The 22,246-nt window shown below is 42.2% G+C and overlaps 2 protein-coding genes across 3 annotated transcripts in view; one reads left to right on the forward strand and one right to left on the reverse strand.

Annotated features, from left to right (window-relative positions):
- GTF2E1 (general transcription factor IIE subunit 1) overlaps positions 1 to 3,548 on the reverse strand; it is a 49,240-nt gene extending 45,692 nt beyond the window's left edge. Inside the window, exon 1 of one of the 2 annotated variants that reach the window (XM_030952753.1) lies at positions 3,454 to 3,548. The gene's annotated coding sequence lies outside the window, so the exon portion shown is untranslated. The other variant, XM_030952762.1, reaches the window with a different exon arrangement.
- Positions 3,549 to 3,750: 202 nt separating this feature from the next.
- Positions 3,751 to 14,912, forward strand: RABL3 (RAB, member of RAS oncogene family like 3). The gene is made up of 8 exons (XM_030960240.1): positions 3,751 to 3,821; positions 3,997 to 4,088; positions 5,604 to 5,733; positions 8,570 to 8,684; positions 9,830 to 9,980; positions 10,606 to 10,677; positions 11,467 to 11,505; positions 14,084 to 14,912. Exons 1-8 carry the CDS (start codon positions 3,776 to 3,778, stop codon positions 14,147 to 14,149), a joined length of 711 nt encoding a protein of 236 aa, XP_030816100.1. The 5' UTR covers positions 3,751 to 3,775; the 3' UTR covers positions 14,150 to 14,912.
- The last annotated feature ends 7,334 nt before the right edge of the window (positions 14,913 to 22,246 follow it).

The raw sequence follows: 22,246 nt of genomic DNA on the forward strand, positions 1-22,246 counted from the left end.
ATTGTGCTAATGAAGTTAAATCTGTTTTTCTTCCTGCTTTTCCTGACTCAAACTGAGACAAAGAGTGCTAGAAGGGTGGTAACCTGGAAGCCACAATGTAGATGAAAATAGTACTAGAAAATATGAAAACCTACATCAGCCAGTGAATTAATATGAATTTTTATCCAATACTGCAAATGTAGATCATCCTGTTTCAACATCAAACTTACTGAGACTTACATTAAATTTACCCAGACAATTCAATGGTGTCACTATTCATATATTTGACAAAGGATCTTTAAAAGCAGGATCTTAAAAAAGGAAGCAGACTGCTTCAGACTCACAAGGAACTACAAAGCTTTTGTAACACCCCAGATCTCTTTTGGAGGAAAACCTGGAGTTGCAGGTTTGGCTGTGAACCTAGGCTATCAGACACACCGCTAACACTTGCACAGGTGCTTCCTATTTTCCCCCACATTTATTTAATTAGTGCTCTTTCCCACTAAATCTTTGAAACCAGCTTAGAAAATTCTTCTGCAAGCTTCTGACACAAGATTTTATAGAAAGGGGGAAAAAATGTTACTTGCTTACATCACTGACATAGTTTCTTCAGGTAAAATCAAAATCAGGTTATAGTAAGAGAATCCCCTCTCCTGTGAATGTGGCAGGTCCAACAGGCTTCCTGGAGCCAGTGCATGCCATATCCTGCTCCAGCTGTCACTTGCAAACACCAGATCCCAGTTTTGTAGTCTCTCACTCTAAGCAGATTTAAAATTCTGCTTTTCAGAAGATGATGAGGTTAAGCTAAGAGAAGCAATCCTGAATCTTCCTGAGAACAGGAAGGGAAGGCATAAATTTCAGAACTCCAATGGGAAAACATGTCATCAATATTTTCAATGTCTGTAGAATGTAACCTCAGATACTATTCACCCTTTCCAGAAAAGGGTACAGAATCTTCCACTTTCACATCCTGTTTTCACTTGCATTTCTCTGCAGTGAGCCCAGAACTGCCTTTATCCCACATCACTTGCAAAATAAAATGTTCTGACATTTTATCAAGAGCTTACTGAGTTTCATTCCCTGGAGAGTTCATGAACACTGCTGCTCAGCTTTTCTCCTGCACTGTATCTTGATGAGAAATAAGTGTATTTTCATTGTGAGACCTGCCTTGAAGTATAAGGGCAGAAAAGAACAATCTGGTTTCACTGAAATCCCATCTTCTTGTTGGCTTTCCATAACCTGAAACCAGGAGGCCACAGGTATCAAAGGGTTTTCTTCACTCAGGATGAGAAGCTGTGCTGCAGCTGCACACAGAAAGCGTGAGGGGCCTGGCTGAAATGTGGGTGCTTTCCCTTAATTCCACAAAAAAACCATACAGAGCCAGATGTAATAAGGCCACAAAGTTGGACCACACCAGGCAGAAACTGAACAATTCAGGCTCAGGATGTAATTCTCAATCACTTTTATAATCTTAATCCAGCATAAACAACAGCAAGGTGTCAGGAAATTAAAGGACCACCTGTGTGCATGTACACTAATGGATGAAATTTCCTGCTGCAGCTGACGTCAAATTACACCTCCCTCCCCAAAGGAAGTCTTTCTTTTCCTTCCTTGCCTTTAGCCACAAGCCCCACACCCTTCTGGCTTAATTCTGGCAGTTCACTATTCATGTAGCAACAAGAATCAATTGATAAAAAGTGAAAAACTAACATGCCAAAACAAAAAGGGGGACATTTCAGAGAGACCAAAGGGGAAAAGTTCAAAAATTGAGTCATTTAAGTTACCAGACTAGAGCCAACACAAAACAGAGGATGCATGGCTAAGGGTGTAGATGAGTGGGGAGCTTTCCTCACATGGTGGCAAATTAACCTAACTGTAATGTGATGCTGTTAGAAAATTTTAATTATGGATACCAGAACCTCTTTACACTCTGATCTGAACCTACCAGAAGAATATGCGTTATTTTGAAACATGTAAGCATCAGCTGTCACAGAATGTAGTTGTAAGGTTTTGGGGGGCTTCTTTAAAGGGAAGAAAATAAGGTCATTTCTCTCACATCTCAAGCCTAGGAAGTCATGATTACACCAAAGCACAGCGAGTTTAAACCCAGCATTCCTTTCTACATTTCTGACAGGAAAAAAGCAATAATTGCTTTTCACATTAGGGATTCAATAAGAACTGGAACACCACACTTTTCATCATGATAGATGATGTGAGCAGTATTGCCTTTTGGAAATTCCAGAAAGACATCGAAAAGTTATGGAAGTATTGGGTCCAGTACAGTTTTAGTGCATGACAGTGCAAGTACGTGGGTATATACCACGGAAATAAGCAATAAAGAAACAAAGAAACTAATTAACAAGACACCAGATTAGCTTTAATTAACACAGTTTCTTGTTTAGAAGAATCCCCTAAAGCATCCTGTGAGAAAATGAGCTGTATGTCACAGGAAGTGGAAGGCAGGAATGCAATTCCCATCACGCCTCACTCCTGCCTGAAAGCATGTGCTCCTTCCCAGGCACATGGCTCTGCCCTCACAACACCATCCTGTGCACCACACTGATTGCTTAAAGGTAGAAAATATTTGTTTTTTCCTTTTTGCTATATTTTTCAACAGTTCAATGAGCTGGCGGTGAACTCTGATGAGCAACAGAACCAGCACGTAAGAGAGGATGCCACTGCACTGCAAAAGACGAAAGAAAAATCTCCGCCTTTTCTGGATGAAAAATATTAAGCTACCTAGACTTCAAGAAAATGCACATTAGCTGAACACCTCTTCCAGAATGCTGATCTTCCTTGCTCATTGTGAGCTGCCTGGAATGGCATAGGCCTATAGCTGGACCCCTTTAACAGCAGCTGGGTGCCACTATGAGATGCTGTGTTTGCCTGCTTCTCGGGAACCAGCACGCTCCTGAGGCCAGAGGAAATGTAGTAATAATAATGTAATAATGTAAAAAAAAACCAAACAAAAAAAAAAAAAAAAAAAAAACCCAAAAAAAACCACCACAAACCTCACCTTGCTGACCTGGAAAATTGAATGGTTCCACAGCTGGCTGGCTCAAAGCCGGCAAACAGGAATGGGCTGGCTTTGCCAGTCAGCTCCCCCTCAGAAGCCCACAGCCCTGCATGTCCCTCCAGACCACGAACAGCACATGAGCTTTAACGCAGTCAGAGGGGAGAACCCCTGCACAGTTTCCCATTCCCTACCCACTTCATGTATTGAGGTTTAAACATCGAACTGTGTAGGATTCTGCAGGGCAAGAGGAGGTCAGGAGAACCTCTTTAAAAAAATATATAAAATAAAACAAAGAAGCCTCAGCAAACACCGCAGGAGGAACGGCAAACGGTGGGAAGGAGCCAATGCGAGGAAGGGGCCCAGACGGGCACAAGGTGCGGGGAGCAGGGGCCCCGCGGGCCGGGCCGGGGGCTCCGCGGGCCGCAGGCACCACCGCGCTCCCCGGGGCCGGCACTGACCTGGCGCCGCTTCCAGCTCTTCCCAGCTCCGGGCGGCGCTTCCAGCGGCCCCGCCACCGCGTCACCGCCGCGCGCGCCTCTGCCGGCACCGCCCGCGCGTGCGCCGCGCCGCCCCCCTCCCTGCCCAGCGACACGGAAACGAGCCAATCGCCTGCCCGTACGGAACGGCGCCTTCCCGCCCTCACCGGGGCTAAACCAATCAGAAGTGAGAACGCCCAGGCCTCTCGAGCAGGCAGCCAATAGATTGAGAGGAGCAGCAAGAACGCCCGTCGCGATTGGCGGGCGCGCCGGTGGCCGGGCGTTGTTGCTAAGCAGGAAAAAGATGGCGGCTCTGGACAGGGTCAAGGTGCTGGTGTTGGGCGACTCCGGTGAGTCCGTGCTGTCCCCAGGCCGTGTGTCCTGGGGCCGCTCCCTGGCCATCTGCTCCCCGTTACCCGCTGAGGGGCCGGGAGCGCCCGCGCTCGCTCCGTGCTGCTCCCGGCCTCGCCACCTGTTACCCTGACACCGCCCCCCAGGAGTTGTTCTCTCGCTGTGCGCTTGCAGGTGTCGGGAAATCGTCCCTCGTTCACCTCTTGTGCCACAACCAAGTGCTGGGAAACCCGTCCTGGACTGTGGGCTGCTCCGTGGATGTGCGAGTAGGTGACATGCACGGCCTCTTGGTGGCCTTGAGCCTGACGTGCAAGGGAAGGGCCTTGACTTTTTATTTCAATGACTTACCGCCCCAGAAAGAGGTGTACTTTGATCATGGGTTTTGCTGAGGGCTTAATCTTCTGGTGCAAGTAGCGTCAAACATGAGCCAAGCACTTGTGTAAGCAGGTTTTGACCTTCTAGGGTTTGTCACTGTCAGACAAGACATTTGTCACTTGTAGCTCTGATCACTGCTGCAGTGGCCTCTGGCGTGTTACAGGGTGGCCAGTTCCTTGAGAAACAGGCAAGGAGCAGCCAAATTGTCAGCCAAACACAGTGGGGAAAACCAGTTCACTCATTTAGCTTGTAGGAACACAGTAAAGTTCTGGGTGATGCTCATGTGTTCGAAAAACAAATTAAAATTTAGGGCCTGGCATGCTTCAGTGCTGTTAGACCTGAGTGAGGAAATGGACAGGAGAAATTTATTGTTGAGACTTGGACACCAGGAATGCAGAATTTACAAATCACAAAGACATGTTACAGAAAGCAGAGTTGAAGAAGAAACTAGCAAAGACAATTAGTAAGACTCTCCCTACCTGGGAAAAAGATAATAAAAAAGGCTGAAAAAGTGGGCTAGTTAGCATGAAAAGTAAGAAATCAATAACTAATAGAAGATTGAATACTAATTAATGAAGAGAACTGTGTCACTTGTAAGCCAGTGAGCATTAATTCCTTTGTTTGCCAAAATGTATAAACAGTTGTAAGTTAGAGAGTTTATTTCCTGGTTTTGGTGACAGTTGTGACCGTGGGGTTCCTGCTCCTCCTGCCTGCTTGCTGCAGGACCTGCTCTGGGAGGAATGAGGATGCCCATCCAGCAGCTCTTTGGCCCAGCCTCCAGCCCTCATGGGACATTGATAAATGATTTTTTCCTTCATCACTCTTTGCTGCATTCTCCTTGAAATGCATTGCCTAGGTTAGGAATATATTTCCAAAATGTGAGGGGAGGAACGTGGCAGTCCTGTTTGATTGTGGGCAAAACTACTCAGCAGATCTGGGGGCAGAAGTTGTTGATTAATTCAGTTGAGATGTCAGAGTTTGGGTAGGAAAAAGATGTGGTTAGTTGGAATCCAGGTCTGTCACCTGTGTTAATATTCTTGCAGTGCTGCCATGTGGGTTTTAACAATTGTAAGAAGTCAAGACCTTAATTTTTCGATTTGCTTTAGCAAAACACTGTGTCTGAGCACATCATGAGATGTTGGGTTTGTTAACACTGAGATGCAAAGGATACTCCCTGTTCACTCACCAGGCTCCCTCTCATATGAGATGGTGATCTCCATCTCTGTGATGTCCAGTGGCTGCTGCTTGACTCATTCCCTCTCTCTTCCACTTGAGAGGTTTGGAATAGTGTCAGCATGAGAATTTCCAAATTTCTATCCAAGTACAATAATCCTTCCAGCTGTGCCATGTGGATTAACTCCTGTGACATGGTGCTGTGGTTATGTGTGATGTGAATTTTTCATCAGATCCATGACTACAAAGAAGGGACTCCAGAAGAGAAGACCTATTACATTGAGCTGTGGGATGTTGGAGGTTCTGTGGGCAGTGCCACCAGTGTGAAAAGCACACGAGCAGTGTTCTATAATTTGCTGAATGGTAAGTTTGCTTGGTGTAAATATGGTTTTAATACTGTTTCTGTAAGAAGCTGTCCCTTGCTTCTGGGGCAGAGTTCCAGGCAGCCTGCCTGAGAGCTACATTGTTCTCCTTTCTGATTCTGATTTATACAGGAAAAATTATATTATTTGTAGGCAGAATTTTATGGATTCAGTCCTGAACGGCAGATATTTCAGGCAAACCTGTGCAGATGAGCTCTGTCAGCCTTACCCTTCAACCGTGTACAGCTGGCACAGCAGGGAGCCTTTGAAGGTGCAGTGGTTGCCTTCACCTTTCTGGGTCTGATATACTGCAGAAATATGGTTTATATTTTTTTGAGAGATTTTTTTATTATTTATATTTTCTTGTCTGTTCGGTTGTAAAACTTACAGCAGAAAAATGATTCTTTCAGTTTTTATGAACTTTGATAGTAACATCCTACCCTGGCAAATCTGAACTGTGTCCCATAAGATTGCCATATGCTGATAACCATCTTGCCTCTGCTCATTTAACTTACCAACTTATTTTTAAGAGTGTAATCTTGCAACTTGCTGCTTATGTAGGAAGTAGTATTTTGTGCCTTCTGTTGAAATATTGTCTTAAAGGCCTGGTAGTTCATCTGTGTCTCTAACAAGAGCAAATAAGAGATTATAAACATAACAGTGCAGTATTTCAGTTGTTACTTTTTGTTATCCCAGGGTAGTTCACTAAAAAAAGAGGTGTATCAGACTAAGAACTGCTTCTGAAAAAATCTGGCTCAAGTGTTCTGTTTGATTCTCTTTGCTTATTCCCACTCATTTGAAGACTTCAGTAACATGTTAAGCCACACAATAAACATTTTTGGCCTGTGACTGACTAGTTATTTCTTCCTCTTTTCTCAGGGGGAAAACTGTGTTAGATACCTCTTGCTTATACTGTTAACCAGATTTCTGTGTATGAGAACTGAGTTGAGTTGTGCCCTCAAAGCAAGCCTCTTTGGTGTATGAAAAAAAATTGATTTCTTTTTGATACCAAATGTACAGTGTGCCAAGGAGTGTGGGTCAGACTTGGAAATACCTTAGAACAGCCCATTAGGAAATGAAGTCTTGGACTTGTGCATCTGAATTATAATTGATGACATTAAAATAGCGTTATTTATCTCCACTGTCCAAAAGATACTAATTAGACAGCTTGCATATGAAGAGTGTTGACTTTGGTAGTTAACCTTGGGTCTTGTTTCTTTCATTAGATTAATTTTTCCATTAGAGCTTGTCTCACAAATTGCCTCTGCTTGACCTGATTTAAGAAGAGAAGATGAATGCATTCCTTCTGCCTGACTGCTTGTGCTTTCTGGGCTTGCAGTGGTCTGGAAGCCAGTCAGTGTTTGGTAGTGGCAGCAGCTGAGCAGGCTGCTGTGTTGCTGACCAGGCTGGTAGACTTTGGTTTTGGATTATCCACACATCTTCCTCTTTGCTGGCTCTCCACCTGGTGTGGGGACTGATAGCTGAGGACAGTGACTGGGCAGTAAGGCTTGGGCTTGCACACCTTGTTGTGGGAGGAGCATTTCTTTGAGTCCTGCCTGCTCTTTTTGGATGTTGACAACCTTTTTCTGCTGGTGCAGCTAACTGTGCAGGTTTTAGGTGAGGCAGATAAGGAAACTGACCAATCAAAGACATAACTGAGGGAGAGTGTGTGAACGTGGAGAGTGTTTCTCACAGGCTGTGCCGCACTGCCTCTGGATCTGTTGCTGTAGGCTAAGTTATGTTTTACCAGGCATTTTCTCTCTATACTGAGGGTGGTCACACAGCAGAGTTGCCTTTTTATAGTGTTACTGAGATAAATGCTTTGAAATAGGGTTACAGCTGTGATATGCTGGGAACTCTCGTGGGAGAGTCTGTGCACAATCATGTGGGGTAGTGGAAAATGTTTGTGGAAATGTGGTTTGTTCATAGCAGTGGGTGGCACCTCTGGAAATTACGGTGAAAGACTAAATTAGTGAGTTTTTTCCACCTGTAGGCTGTGAAGTGTTTTGAGAATGAATCCTAATGCAGATAAGGGATATCATTCCATTTTGTCCTTGAATTGATGATAGTTTGAAGTCTGGAGGAAGTGGGAACATTCCACATATTGCAGAAGGTGTGAATAAATAGAAGAAATTTGCTAGCAGGAGTTGGTAATTGAGTTAGGAACTGTGGTTATCAGAAGTGGGTGTCTGTTAATAGCACAGCTAGGAAGCTTGACTCTGTCTCAGAATTTACATTTTGAAGGCTCATGGTAATGAAAAATACTAGAAACTTAACTACAGTAAGTCTTAATAATTCATGCTTTTACCAGCCATTTAGTGGACTATGAAATTTTGTCAGTGTCTGTTTCCCCTTTGGATACCTCCCCAAATGTATAGCATTAATTCTTAAAAATGCAGGAAAGCAGTAGTTCTCTCCGAACTCCTTTAAAACAAAGAAAAAGCCTTCAGACTTTATAGAAGATGGGATAAAAAATAATTATGTTTACCAGAGAAAGGCTAAATTTTCTGCTGCAGTAATATAGAATCTCAGTATCATGAGAAGTAGACAGAATCAGTGAATGCCTGCAAGCCTTTTGCAGATTAAAGCCTGAGATGGTTGTTTGTTTCCTGCTTTCATGTGATTTTTCTCTTAGCTCTTAGCCAATTCTTGATAAGCAGCTTTAAAAAACCTGTTGCATCCTGATATTTTTCAGCCTTACTTATTCACTGTAACTGAACTGCTTATACATCCCTTCATTCTCAGATATCTGGGAACCTGTGGGTGTCATTTTGGTAAGATAAGGAGGAAAATATGTATCTTTAAATGGCATCTTACTGTCTTGTCTTTCACTCCAGGGATAATTTTAGTGCATGACTTGACCAACAAGAAATCTTCCCAGAATTTGTATCGCTGGTCTTTGGAAGCACTCAACAGAGATGTTGCTCCAACAGGAGTTCTTGTGACAAATGGGTGAGTGAAAAACAAACATGCAGAGCTCAGACAGGGTAATTCCAAGCAGTTGTAGAAGTTTTTGTCCCTCTCTAAGGGTACTTGGTCTCCGCAGGAAAGTGCATTGGTTAGACTTGGAAGAAAGAAAGAAAGAAAGAAATGGGGAAAATAAAAGAAAGTTGTCTGTTGATTGTTCTTGTTCTTTTATACTGCCAGACAATATCAGGCAATTCTGACAACAGATTCCCAAACTTGGTGGCAGAGACCTTGCTTTAAGGGAAAAGATGCATCCTTTATTTGTCTCAGGCCTCTGTGAGAGTGGGTCCAGTCCCAGTTACAAGATTTCTCTGTCTGCACCGAGAGATGCCATTGTACAGGAAATGTCATGGAATCATGTGTCTGGGCAAAGAGGCATTCCCTCCATGCACCAACACTGAGGAAGTTCACTTCATACATTTTTGGTTTGGGTGATGGGGGAGTGATTTTAGGAGCATGGCTAAAAGAGCTTAGAAAACTCTGCTTAAACAGCATGTTCATAATTAGCTCTCTAACACCTTGTCAAGGATTTCCTCTTGCACCTCTTTGCTCCTGTCATCCATCTAGTCAAGGAGGTTTTAAAATCATTGCTAAACCTCACATGTGACCAGGAAGGCAATAATGAGGAGTAGCTTTTTTGAGGGAAAAATATCAATTGTTTATCTGTCTGTTCTGGTACACAGAACAGTTCTGTAGAAATGTAGGAAATGGGGAAGAGGATTTGCATTGTATAAACTGCAAAATTCTCCAGTGTCTCCACAGACAGGTTCTTCACAATTGTTTTAATTTTCAGAAGTTTAACTCCTGTCAAGGACAGATGTTCAGCCATCAGCAATTCTTGCTCAAGTTGTTGCTGTTGGTACCTGCTAGAAAGCTTGGTTTAGGTAAAAAAATTACAGACAAGTGATTATCCTAGCTAAGGAGAGTGATTGAAGCTTGGGTTCCTATGTAGTGACTTTGGTGCACAAGCCCTTCCTTAATTTAAAGGTATTGCACATTTTAACTTAGATAAATGGGCTGTTAATAATTAAATTACTGGTTTTTGAGATGCACAGGGGAGGTGATGTTGTGCTTGTGCCCACTTACATGGCCATTGCCTCATTCAGGATTGTCTTTGTTTCCCTCATCAGTGACTATGACCATGAACAGTTTGGTGATAACCAGATCCCACTGCTGGTAATAGGAACTAAACTGGATCAGATCCCAGAAACTAAGAGGAATGAAGTTTTGACCAGAACAGCATTCTTGGCTGAGGATTTCAATGCTGAAGAGATAAATTTGGTTAGTATCCTTGTCATCACTGTTGTTTTTCTTTTATATGGGAGTGAGTCAAATTTTTAGAAAGTAAAGAGGTAACAAAAATTTGGCTTTTGGTGATTTTTCCAGTAGTGCCAGTCATTTATATTTCTGTTGGCTCTGCCCCTTGCTTGATGATACAGATATCTTTGTTTTACTATAGGGAGATGTAAGGGGTATTAGATAAGGCCACTTAAGCTTAGAATTGTTGACTGGGAGTTAAATTTTATTTTTCTTGTTCATAGCTCTGACATAGACTGTCTTTGAATGAAACATGAAGATGACTTTATATAGATCTATGGGTATAAAAATATACATCTGCTGTATGAATGCTTGTGTACACACTCCAATCTCAGGTGTAGCCTGTACAAATGCCTGCCTGACTGCATAGCTGGTGGTGGAAGGAATATGTGGAGCATATGGGGGGTTGCTTGGAATTCTGCAGTTGGGCTTTTCTCTGAAGTGACTGTGGAGCAGAAATCAGCAGATCCATTGTTTTCCCTTGCTGATGGTGTGTGTCAGGGAAAGGGTATGTTCCATTTCCTTGTGTTTGGCTTCCTTGCTCTGATTTCCTTGTGCTTGATTTGTTGTTGTTTTTTGGGTGTTCTAGGACTGCACCAATCCTCGTTATCTGGCTGCAGGTTCATCCAATGCTGTCAAACTAAGCAGGTTTTTTGATAAGGTCAGTCAATGAAATGGTGTTTTATTGTCCTGTGCATCAGATGTTGGGATTTGAGCATGAACAACAGTTTAAGCTGTTCTTTCACATTCCACTCTCTGAGTTGGTTCAAGCCAGATGTGGGAGGGCCAAAGATTGATCTGCTTTTGGAACCCTACAGGAGATAGCTGATCTGCATAGAGCAGTGAAAAAGAACTTACAAAAGACACTCTGCTTATGCTTTTGAAGTTGTCTGGCAGGTCAGAGGGGTTGCAGCATTCTGAGATAGTAATGTGGGGAGATACAAGACTGGTTAGCTCTGTTGATCCTAGTTAAAGCAACCTTTAGGAATTAAGAAATTAATTAAGAATATTATTCTCCCTTCCTGAAAAAGAGACCATTAAGGTCCACTGTGCAAGTGAGAGAAGGAATGCTCTGTTTTAAGCATCCTCTGGGCAAAATAGCATAATGGGGTTACTGTGCAGTAGTAGGACCCAGTATCCCTGCAGAGGGAATGGGAGTAGCTGAGTCTGAAGCAGGAGGCACACAAACCATCACCTCCATTACCCAGGAGGGCTGTGGCAAAGTTGAGGATGATTAGACAGCTTAGACAGCTTGTCTAAGAATGGCTGTGGGTGGCAACTGCTGTGTGTGCTAGAGCACTGCACTAAAGCAGTAGGCCTGGAGCAGAGATGTGGGGTCAGACCTTGTCCCAGTTAGCCCTGAGTTTCAGTGCTCATGTGTGAAGTGTTGGTTGCAATCTGAGGTTATGCATGTGCTGTGCAAGCTGAGATCATTCTCTGTTGTTCCCAGGTCATAGAGAAGAGATACGTCTTGAGAGATGGCACTCAGGTTTGTCACTTTTCCTCCTCTTTTGTTGCATTTCTCCCCGTGTAATGTGAACTGCTGACATAGTCCTCTTTAAAACACAAGCTTCCTGCAACCTAAATGGCAATCTGTGCTGGTAATTTAATTCTTGTATCTGTGGGAGCACAGCTGTTAAGGCTAGACAGAAGAATGGCTGACTTTGTCAGCTGAAGTATTTGTCTGTAAAGTGATTGGCAGTGAAATAATTAAGTATGCTAACATAGTAGAAGTTGGAAGAGTGAGGTAAAATGGGCAAATATGATTTCTTTCAGCTCTGTCAGCTTCAGGCTGCTTGGTTGCAGATTAAGGCTATCCTGAAGGTCTGTGAAAGGGTTTTTCTGTACAGCTGGAATGAGATTTTAGGTTTAATACAGGTAGTTTCCAGAGACTCAGTGGAGCCATAAAGAAAGTGGCAGTATGATATCAGCTTGTAATTCATTCCTAAAGGACTGAATTCACTGTTTTCAGCCAGAAGGGGAAGTACTAGCAAAATGACTTCTAGTTTGGGCAGGCCACTACAGCTTTTGTGCCTCCCATCTCCCCACGTGCAGTCTGCCATGCAGGGAGTAGTGAATTTGCATTTACCGTTGCAAATTACCATGAAAAGCATCTCTGGAGTACAGTCACACCTGTACATTGTTAGAGGTAGCTGTGCTGAAAGCCCGTGGGGTGTGGGGGGAAATCGTCACAGGTTACAAAATACTTCCTTTCTTTGAGCACTTTTGTAGTGCCTTTTGAAAATAAATTTGCTTTTGCCTCTTTTAGTTCTGCATGATGCCTTTTTTATTCCCCTCTCCTCCCCACATTCTAGTGAAAGGAAGTTTCTCTTTCATGGGAATAATATCTTAATGCAGAAACCTGCTTGTGTGCTGGTTGTCTTTGATGCATGATGTAAGATTTTTATTTTTATCATTTGATCCTATTTAGTGGCTAGCCAGGGATTAACTATAGATTCCTTTTGGCTGTGTGCCAAAGATTTCAGCCTGCTGATGACTGTCTACTTCCCTGACAGGAGCTCAAAAGCTCAAAACAAATCTTAAACAGCAAACAGTCATGTTTAAAGACGCAAAAGCCAAACTGGAAATGGAGACCTTAGTACAACCTCTTAATGTTATCATTTGAAGTTATCTACTTAATGTGACTCTTACCAATGTGTTTTTGGGTTTTCTACAATAGGTTACTACAATTATTCGTGTTTTGAGGTATTTCTGTTATAAACTTCTTCAGGATGAAAAGAATGATAAATTTCAAATTGTTCATAGCTATGACTTTAATCAGATATGTGATAAATAAATAATTGTTCCTCTTAATTAGTGACTTTGATGTAAAAAATGCTAAAGCAGATAACTTTTTACCTATGGTGTTCAGGTACTTTTTAGTTATAATGATTGTATTTTTCCTCTTTAAATTCCCAAATCAGTTTTCATGAGGTGAACCTTTGTACAAAATCTGCCTGATTTTATCCTTAGAGATGATTGCTTTTTAGAGATGAAGAAACCAGTACCTAAGTGAATACCTTGCATATGTGAGTTTTGGGCCTGAAAACCCCAAGTAAATTTAATCTGTGGAGTTTTTAGTGGACTTTTATTTTGGGGAAGCTCTTCAGCTCTCTGCTTACCAGTGAAGTGTGTAACCTGAGCAGTCTGCTGTAAATTGTAGATTATGTTTTTGTCCCTACCATCCATATATGCCCTTGTTCTTCTGGCATGATTTGTAGGGCTTGGTTGACTCCCTCCATTTTAATAGACTGTATTTCCTATGATTGTGTGGAATTGGTTTGGGAGAGTGTGTCTACAGGGTCTGCTGTTTCTACTTGTTTGTAGTGAGTAAGGTAAAAGTTACTGTGGCCTGTAATCAAATAGTTTTATGATGCCAACAAGGCAGATATGCAGTATTAGAAAGCAGCACATCACTTTCTTTTGGGGATTCACAGGTGCATTGGATTGAAAATCTGTCTGAAATGCTGTTAAGGCCAGAGAAGCTTCTGATGGTTTCAAGTAGATTTTCTTTGTAAACATCCATTGTCAGTGTGTAAGCAGTGTCTGCAGATGGGCTGCAGAAGCAGGAGTGCTCATCCTTTGTATTGTTGCAGCCATTTCTATCCCAGTGATTTTCTTTAAGCTTTCAGCCATTGATAAAACTGTACTTTCAGCTACCACTGAAGTGCTGCTGCCCGGGTTTGAAGGCATAAAGCCTCAACAGCTCTTTGATAGGACTTGGTTTATATTGTTTTATAGTTTTAGAAATGAATGGAGGAGAAATTCTTGTATGCACTTGAATCTGCTTTGAAATCTGTCTTTGAAATCTGTCATTAACTGTGTTAGGATTGAGGCTTTCAATTTCCCTTGCCAAAAAGTCTTAAGGAGCCCCACAGAACAGATGAGCCATGGTGGAGCTGTGCAGTGTTTAATTAGAGCTGCTCCTCGAGCAGTCAGCTGAAGCTCTGTGGCCCTGATTCTGGAGATGGCAGAGGTGGAAGATGCTGCAGTTGGCTTGGTAACAGTGTGGGCTAGAGGGAGCTCCTGCTGATTCTGACATGACAACTTGTCTTCCCTGCCTCTAGATTCCTGGCTTCTCTGAAAGGAAGAGGTTTGGAGGAGGAACACTGAAGAGCCTTCATTATGACTGAGCACTGAAGAAGTGGAAGACAACTTCTCTGAGTTCCTAAAGACATTCCCGTTCCCACTGGATGCTCAAAGACAGTAATGCTTCTGTCAAGCAGAGTAAAATGATATTTACAGCTGGCTAGCCTGCTGAAGCTTCTGTTGTTGGAAAAGACTTGGAAAGGTTTTGGAAAACCTTTTGGAAAGGTTTTCCAAAAACCTAATCGGGAGCCTAGAGTATTGCTTAGGATTGCAGACCATCTGGATCTAAGGGAACATCTGGGGAAAGTGTGCAATAAGTTGAATGCCTCTCACTGCTGTGGGAAACTTCGTCATACACAGCACATATATGTGACATCCTTGTCTCCATTTGGAAAACTTTTGGACAGTCTTTGCAATGATTTGCATTCATTTACCTCTAAAGGAAAGATGATGTTGAGTGGGTCTCTCATGTACAGTAAAGTGACCAAAAGAAGTGAGCAAAACATAATGATGGGTAAGGAGTGGTCTGGAAAATAATGGAATGCCTTCATTAAATGAATGAAGTGTTGTTTCACCTAGAGCACACTGTTCATCCCTATCCAAAAGGGATAAAAGCAATAGGCAAGATATGAAAAAATATTTGAAGCCTTAAAAAGAAAATCATTAGTAGAAAACAACTGGTGTTAGTTCTGCTGCTTAAATTAAAATTGTTTACTTTGGAGAGGGCAGAGTAAATCAGGTTCTCCTGTTTATCTTTTCATAATGATTGTGTCTTGTTTTTTATATTAAATTAAAAGGCAATTCATTGAAAACTGATGGAAAAAGTATGTTTTTATACAGTGCTTATTTGGAACAAATGTGACATTGTCCTACTGAGCCTGAGGACTTAGTGGATTCAGAAAACATGGAATGTAAGGACATCCTCTGAATTAGAATGGATAGAAATTTAGAAGGGATATAAAGCTGTGTAAAACCTGAGCATGATTGAGAGGAGAGTTCTGTGATGTAGATGTTTCCTTTACATAGTTAGCACTAAGGATAAAGGAGACTTGAGCTGGTCTGATCTCCTGTACAGGGTCTTGCTTTCCTAAATAGCCCAAGCTCTGCATGGTTTCTCACCTTGCTAGAACTCCATGGAGTGGTAAAAGCCTGATTTATGGCAGTTCCTTCTTTTCACACCTTCCTCACAGTCGCCTCTAATGGTTAAGCCTCTGGCAAAGGCCAGCTAAGAGCTGGAGTTAGATATAAATAGAGATTAATAATAAATGGGGATAGAAGAAAGTAAAATGCTGGTTTGAAATTGACAGGGAGCAGAGTTCTGCAGTCTCTGGATTACCTCTGCCTGCAGCTCTTCTGGCAGCTGCTTGGAAATAAATGGAAACCTGCGTACTGCTGCTAATCAGGCACAAAAGTGACAGCTGGGGGCACCAGTCAAACTTATTAAAAAGATGGATGCTTTGCTTTTCCTTAGGCCATTTCCAGAAAGGTCTGGGACCAGTTGTAAACATGAGTGCAGTAAGTTTTTAGGTGCTTGTGTGAAATAAGTTGTTGCTTTACAGTTAGTTTACAACCAGAAGAAACAAAATACCAAAATATTCATGATAAAGAGCACATGTGTGAGCTGTGCAGCTCGTGACAGCACTGGTGTCTGTCGTCTGATCCTTTGATAATGAAAGCTGGAATTGTTTCGTCAAGGTCAGGTGCAGTCTTAGGGCAACCAGATCTGAGCTCCCTCAGGTTGCTAAGGAGCTGCAGAGCAGAACAAGCAAGCTGTGGTGCTATTCCCTCCTTCACCTTTAGTGGCCAAACCCCTTGCTGCAGCTCACCTGTCTGTGTGTTTTAAAGTAGGCCTCTAATCCACAATAAGTATCTTGTTTGTTTAGATCTCAGCAGGTCACCACAATTAGGTATATTTTTTCCTTCTTAGGACAAGGTGACGTGTAATGGAGTTGTGCATGTGGATGATGTTACATTTATTTCTGCAGGGAGTTCCAGCTTCTTGTCAGAACCAGGAGTATGTGAGCAACTGGAGTTAGTTATGTTGCTTTTCCACCTTACCTGTTTTAGCTGTCCAAAAATGGTTCACTTGAAAGCTTAGGGATGTGACACCAGACAAATTTTCTATGTCATACTTGTTTTATGTGTTTTACCTTCCTTTTCTCTGCGCACACACACCTCTTCCATGCCCTCTGACCCTTCTGTCTGTCTTGCCTCTGTCTGCCTATACCTCATTCCCTGTTCCCACAAATACTATGCCTCTTTCTCTCCCATTTGCCCATTTGTCTGACCCCTCTGTATCACAAGAAGTCACAAAGACTCTTCTTTGTGTTTCCTGCTCAGCTCTCTGGTCCCCTTTTTTCCCATTTTCCTCTCTGCTTATCTGTGCTGTGCATTGTCTCTCTTGCTGTACCACTGAAATTCTGTTTTTCTGTTTTCCTTCATCTCTGGTCCTGTCTGTCCCTGGTTTGTATTGCATGCACACACATTTCACATCAAAACATTGTTACCCGGTCCCTTTAGATTCAAGCTACTCAATGTCTCTGCGTTATTTCCCAGGCAGAAATGTGTGCCCAGGTGCTGTGTTCCAGAGGTGTCAGTGAAGGTGGCTGGTGCAGGTACATGTGAGATGTGTTGGACCTCCCATGCAGGTGAAATGTAGAGCAAATAAACCATGAGCTTTCCCTGTTCCCAGGGGCTTGGCTTTCTGGTTGATCTATGACCACTTTGATGACTGGGGGGATCATCAGAATGAATATGAGTATGTCCTTAATGTGGAAAATTTAGCAAGGATGCCACTCGTTTTTTAAGCATGTGAAACCTACCCAGTAATGGGATTTTGGGTGCAACCTTAATACCAATTTTCATTATTGATTATATTTGCAGAGGCAGCTGCAATATGCTCCGTTTGTCACGAATGAGGGATGAACTGCTATGTTGCAGCCTGCAATCTGTATCAGTCAGCTGTGGTGAAGTCAGGGTCTGGGTTCTCATTTCTCAGTGGATAACAAGGTGGCAGTTTTCACTGATTGAAAACCTGCTTCTGCTTTTCAGCAAAGGGAGCTTAATCCTTCTATTTCTTTTGTTAGTCAGTTCCTCTTGTTAGAAGTCATGTTTCTGTCTCACTACCCTTACAAGGATGCTGGTTACTTTGATTCCTTTGTAGGGTTGAGCAAGTGTGTGGCTTAGTGCACTAGTTTGCTTCGACAGAAAGCCATTATCATTATTGATGAACCTGTCACTGGCTGGCAAGTTACCAGGAAGTGTGCAGAGGTAAAGCTTTCCTTAGGGTGTGCTTTGCTGCAGCACTCTGTGTTAAGGTCCTCAGACACACGGGGATTGTAGGAAAAAAAAAATCACATAGTTTTTGGGTGGAAGAGGGGAAGAAAAATAAAAGCAGTTCCAATCTTTAATTTCAAGTAGCAATGGCAAACTCTCCCATCTAGTGAGGACCTGTGACATGTAGCCAAAAGTATTAATTCTTACTATTTATTATCCACTTGTGCTACTGTTTTTATTCTGACATCTGATCAGTAAGTGCGGAAAATATATTTCTTTATGATACATGAGGACACAAAGGAGAAATTAGGAAACATCTCTGTCACTAACAGTGGCCATGTGAACAGCATAAGGGTTTTCCAGTTGTGCAGGCAAAGCTGCAATGAACAGCAATACTCAGGCCCTGACTCTAAATGGATCTTGAAATGAGATGCAGCTCCCTAACAGTGAAAATGATGATGCCTGAAACAGTTACTGGGAAAAAAAGGCGGATTTGTCAATGTTTAGAGTTTTTCAGAGTAGCATTAGTTGCTCTGGGAAAGGCATGCTTTAAACACAGCTTTGAGGACAAGTCCTCAGCATGCATGTAAGGAAAGTGGTTTTGATGTTCAGAGCTCTCTGTGGCAGCAGAGAGACTGTGAAATCTAACTTTGGCAGTTCAGCTGTTTAGCCAACACTGCAAATAACATTAAATACAGAAATGTGTCTTCTTTTTCCTACTTTGGCATTGTATTGCTGAGGTACAGCTTCTTGTGCCCCTTGGCCTTACCTGTGCACAGAAATGCTGGTTCCATACCTACTGAAATTGCACAGGAAGGTTTATTCTCAGCATACCATCATGGACTTCTCTCAAAAAGATGCTGAGCACAAGACAAGCTCATAAATAAAAACATATGCTCTTTCTTGACTAGATCAAAATGAAGTCTGGACTGCATGAGCAAAACAACTTAAAATTCAATCATATTTTTGAATAAGAGGAGCATGAAGGGAAATGTGGGTGATTAACCCATGCACATCTATGTTCCCTTTGACCTGAAAGTTAATGTTTGCCAGTGGAAATGCACTGCTGGCTTTGGGTTAAAAATTGTTTAAAGGACAAGGATGCCCAGTAGCTGTGAAGGCTACAACCATGGTCAGAGCTTCTATCTTTCTGTCTGATACCATCTGCTTTTCCTGAGGCTTGTTCTGCTGTGGCTTACATGGGTTTGATGGACTGTCCTACCCTTGCTGAATAAAAGGTCAGATCACAAATTCAGTGGCTGTCCAAAATTAGCACCAGAGTGGGGAAGGACAGAACAAAGCAATGTGACTAAATTTTCTGCTGATTTCTAAGAGTGGTGGTTCTAGCTTGCAGGCAGAAACATCACAGCAACGTGAGCAGGTGGCTTCTCCAGCTTCTGTTCATGCAGCATCTGCTTTTTGGCAGCAAGGACTGTGTGCTTTCTGCTGCAGACAACTTTTATGATCTTTCCTGCACAAATAAATGATAATAATTAACCTGTCTGGCATCTCCTGCTGAACAGTCCCAGAAAAATGACAAGGACATATTTCATAAGAGCCACTCTATAGGAAAGTACATGTTATTAAAAAGAGCCTTTTTTAACACATTGCTGTAGGCAGTGATTAAAAAAATGTATAAACATTATTGCTTAAGGTTAATTCTCCTGTTACTAAGTAGCACACTATCAGATAAACAAAGACAGCTGCTCTAAAGAGCTCCTGTCCAATTTAGCAGTGTGTAAAGGGTTAACACGCAAAGAACAGATGCAAGCTGGGGAAGCTGGAATCACAGAGACAGAAGTGAATGAGGACTTTTATTAATAGGTACATGACAGATGCATTGTAGCTGATGAAGATAGGAGAAGTTGGTCAATTTAGAAGCAGGGTGCATCGCTGTGAAAAGCAACAGGTTGTTGCAACAGGAGGGGCACAAATACATCAGAAGGGATCTGCCTCAGTCACCCCTGACATCTTTTGCCCACAGGAGAGAAGAGCTTGACTCTTGGGACCAGACAATGCCTTGCTGCAGGACACAGTGGTGAGCTGTGATCCAATAATAGTTCACACCATGGCCCCACTACCTGAATCAGCAGGAAACAAAATGCCTTTTAATGCATATGCTGTGAATTCAAATTTTTTTAGTCCCCTTTTTGTGTTGGATCAAATACAAGCTTCTTCAACTTCTCATTGAAAGGAAATATTTTCCGTTCCCCTCCTCATCTTTCATTCATCACCAGGATGTTGAACACTAGCTGCTAAATTTTCAAGCAAGTCCCTTGGTATTTTCATGCTGGCTCTCTGAAGTAGAAGAGCTCTTTGAACACCTCTTCAGATGCCTCTGAGAACGGTTCACAAGTAATAAGCTGCTGGTATGCAGATACCATCCAGATGTACATGCATCATGTAGCAAATACAGTGGTATGGATGTCTTTTGCTTTTTGACGTATTTCTTTTGGGTCTTGTTATGCCTTTCAGCTGGAATCTCTTTGGAGTAAAGGCCAGGTAAAAGCATGCACTGGATAACATCATGAACCCAGAAAGGTAGCTGAGAAAACACCGAATGCTTTTAATGCTCATTCTTCCAGGCTTAATTTATTGTGTTTATGCCCCATATTTATTGTCCTGGTTTAGGGCAAGTTTGGGAGGAAGTCACCCTAGGACCTTTATGCAATAACAATTCATCTTGTTTCCATGTTTCACAGTTACATGACAATGAATACAGTTGCTAAAATATTAATGAAGTACATCTATGTTTCATGTTACATAAGATTTATAGTCAAGATTTATACTGCAACTAACTAAAAGAGTTGTTTAGGCTAAATCACAGAATTACTGAGCCTGGATGTGACCTTTGGAGATAACTCATCCAATCCCCTGCTCAAGGAGGGTCAGCTGGAGCAGGTTGCCCAGGACCATATCCAGATGGGTTTTGAATGTCTTCACTGGTGGAAAATGCACAACCTCTCTGTGCAATCTATTCCAGTGTTTGACCAACACTTAATATTCACATTTATGGGCAAGAAGGGAAGTCCACAGAGCTACAGACCTGTCAGCCTGACCTCCATCCCTCAGAAGGGACGCTTCCAGGCAACTAATCCTGGAAAACATTTTCACACTCATGAATAACATAACGATGATTTGGAGTGATCAGCATGGATTTATGATTTCCCTCTTGAATTGAATAGGCTAGAAAAGAAACACAACGTGTGTTAAGATTTTTTTTTCTGTATTTCATATAATTTGGGGATCAATAAATTAAGTGGCATTTCAACAGAATCTCACTAAATAACGTTTTCTGTGGAATGGAATGGAATGGAATGGAATGGAATGGAATGGAATGGAGTGGAGTGGAATGGAGTGGAACGGCAAGGTTAGGCAGCGTAATCAGCTTTAAAACATTCCATGGCCATCAAGAGGGTAAAGTGACAACACCTTGTCTGTTTTTAGGAAACAAAAACAACCAGGAAATAGGCCTGCAGATAATTAAAAAGCAACACCTTTATTTTTACCTGTCCCATGAGAAGAAAACAAGAGAATGGAGCCTGTAAGGAGATGTGAGCAAGGTGAAATGTAGGCTCCCAAAGGGAAATGTAAGCTCAAATGTGATGTTCTCTCTCCTGCTGTGTGTCTCAGTAAAAGAGGATCTTGGAAACCCCTGAAACTCTGCAACTGCAGTTCGCTAAACTGTAGTCAAATGTGTAATTTTTCACTGTCAGAAAATAAGTGAGGTGAACTTTTCACTCTTAAATCTTGTCTGGTAGAAAAGGAGTCTCAAGGGTAGGTGACAGGTGCCAGGTACTTAATTTCTTTGGCAATGATGAATCACTGCTCAAGGTGAGCTAACATATTCACAATCTCTGCCTTGTCCTGGAGAATTCCTCTCTCGTGGAGTGATTTTTTATTGCAAAGCTGGGAGAGACCAGGGTATGGAGAGAGCCTTCCTGCTGTGCAGAAACAGAGACCTGAAGAAGATTTATAACTTGGAGATTACTCAGTCTATATTCTTCTAGAGCAAAGGAAAAGTCTCTCTCCCTCTCCCCCATCCAGAACCACTGTCTCTTCATAGAGCCCATCTTTTCCCTCAGGGCAGCCAGCCCATTTTGCCAGATCCTAAAAGTGGCAGCTCTCAGTGGCTGGAATGTGTTGCTCAGAATGGTGTGAGGAGCTACCCGTTTTCAGAGAAGCAAAGGTGATTTAGGACCTGCCCCTCCTGCAGCCCAAGCTCAGTGGCTGCTGTGGGGGTCACAGGGGCTGGTAACTGCTTTGGGAAGGGAAGGCTTCCAGGATGCTCTAGGAGAGGAAGGGACATTAATTCAGGGTCACATTCAAATTTCAGTGGGTGCCTCCTAGAAATTTCCTCCTGGCAGGGCATATAAGCAAAGCAGGTGATGGAAATGGAAAAAAAGCTGCTTTTTCTCTTTTCTTTTCTTTTCTTTTCTTTTCTTTTCTTTTCTTTTCTTTTCTTTTCTTTTCTTTTCTTTTCTTTTCTTTTCTTTTCTTTTCTTTTCTTTTCTTTTCTTTTCTTTTCTTTTCTTTTCTTTTCTTTTTTCTCTTTTCAGAGGGGTTGAGAATTCAAAGTAAAAAAAAAAATCAAAATCAAATAAAATCAATTGTGGTTTTTCCCCGGCAACTTCTGGAGTGCCGAGCTACTTTCATTAGTATTCTGTAGCTAAATGCTTGCTGCCACTTCTTCCCCAGCAACAGCTTTCTTGAAGAATATTAATATTTCAGAATTTGTAAGTTCCCCTTACGCTAGCTCTAATCACAGGAATACAAAATCCTCCCTTGCTTTTGGCCCCAAAATGCTGTGTAATGTTGCCACACAGTGTTTCCCAAATATCACTGCCTTCACCATGATGAAGATG

Source organism: Camarhynchus parvulus, chromosome 1 (assembly GCF_901933205.1).
Source record: "Camarhynchus parvulus chromosome 1, STF_HiC, whole genome shotgun sequence".
Taxonomy (NCBI): Eukaryota; Metazoa; Chordata; class Aves; order Passeriformes; family Thraupidae; genus Camarhynchus; species Camarhynchus parvulus.

Bases quoted from the DNA above. Each gene is read 5' to 3' on its own strand.
- RABL3 (XM_030960240.1), top strand. From the start codon at position 3,776: ATGGCGGCTCTGGACAGGGTCAAGGTGCTGGTGTTGGGCGACTCCG. The intron at 5,734-8,569 runs GTAAGTTTGCTT...CTTTCACTCCAG, and splicing joins GTTCTATAATTTGCTGAATG to GGATAATTTTAGTGCATGAC. The intron at 10,678-11,466 runs GTCAGTCAATGA...TGTTGTTCCCAG, and splicing joins TAAGCAGGTTTTTTGATAAG to GTCATAGAGAAGAGATACGT.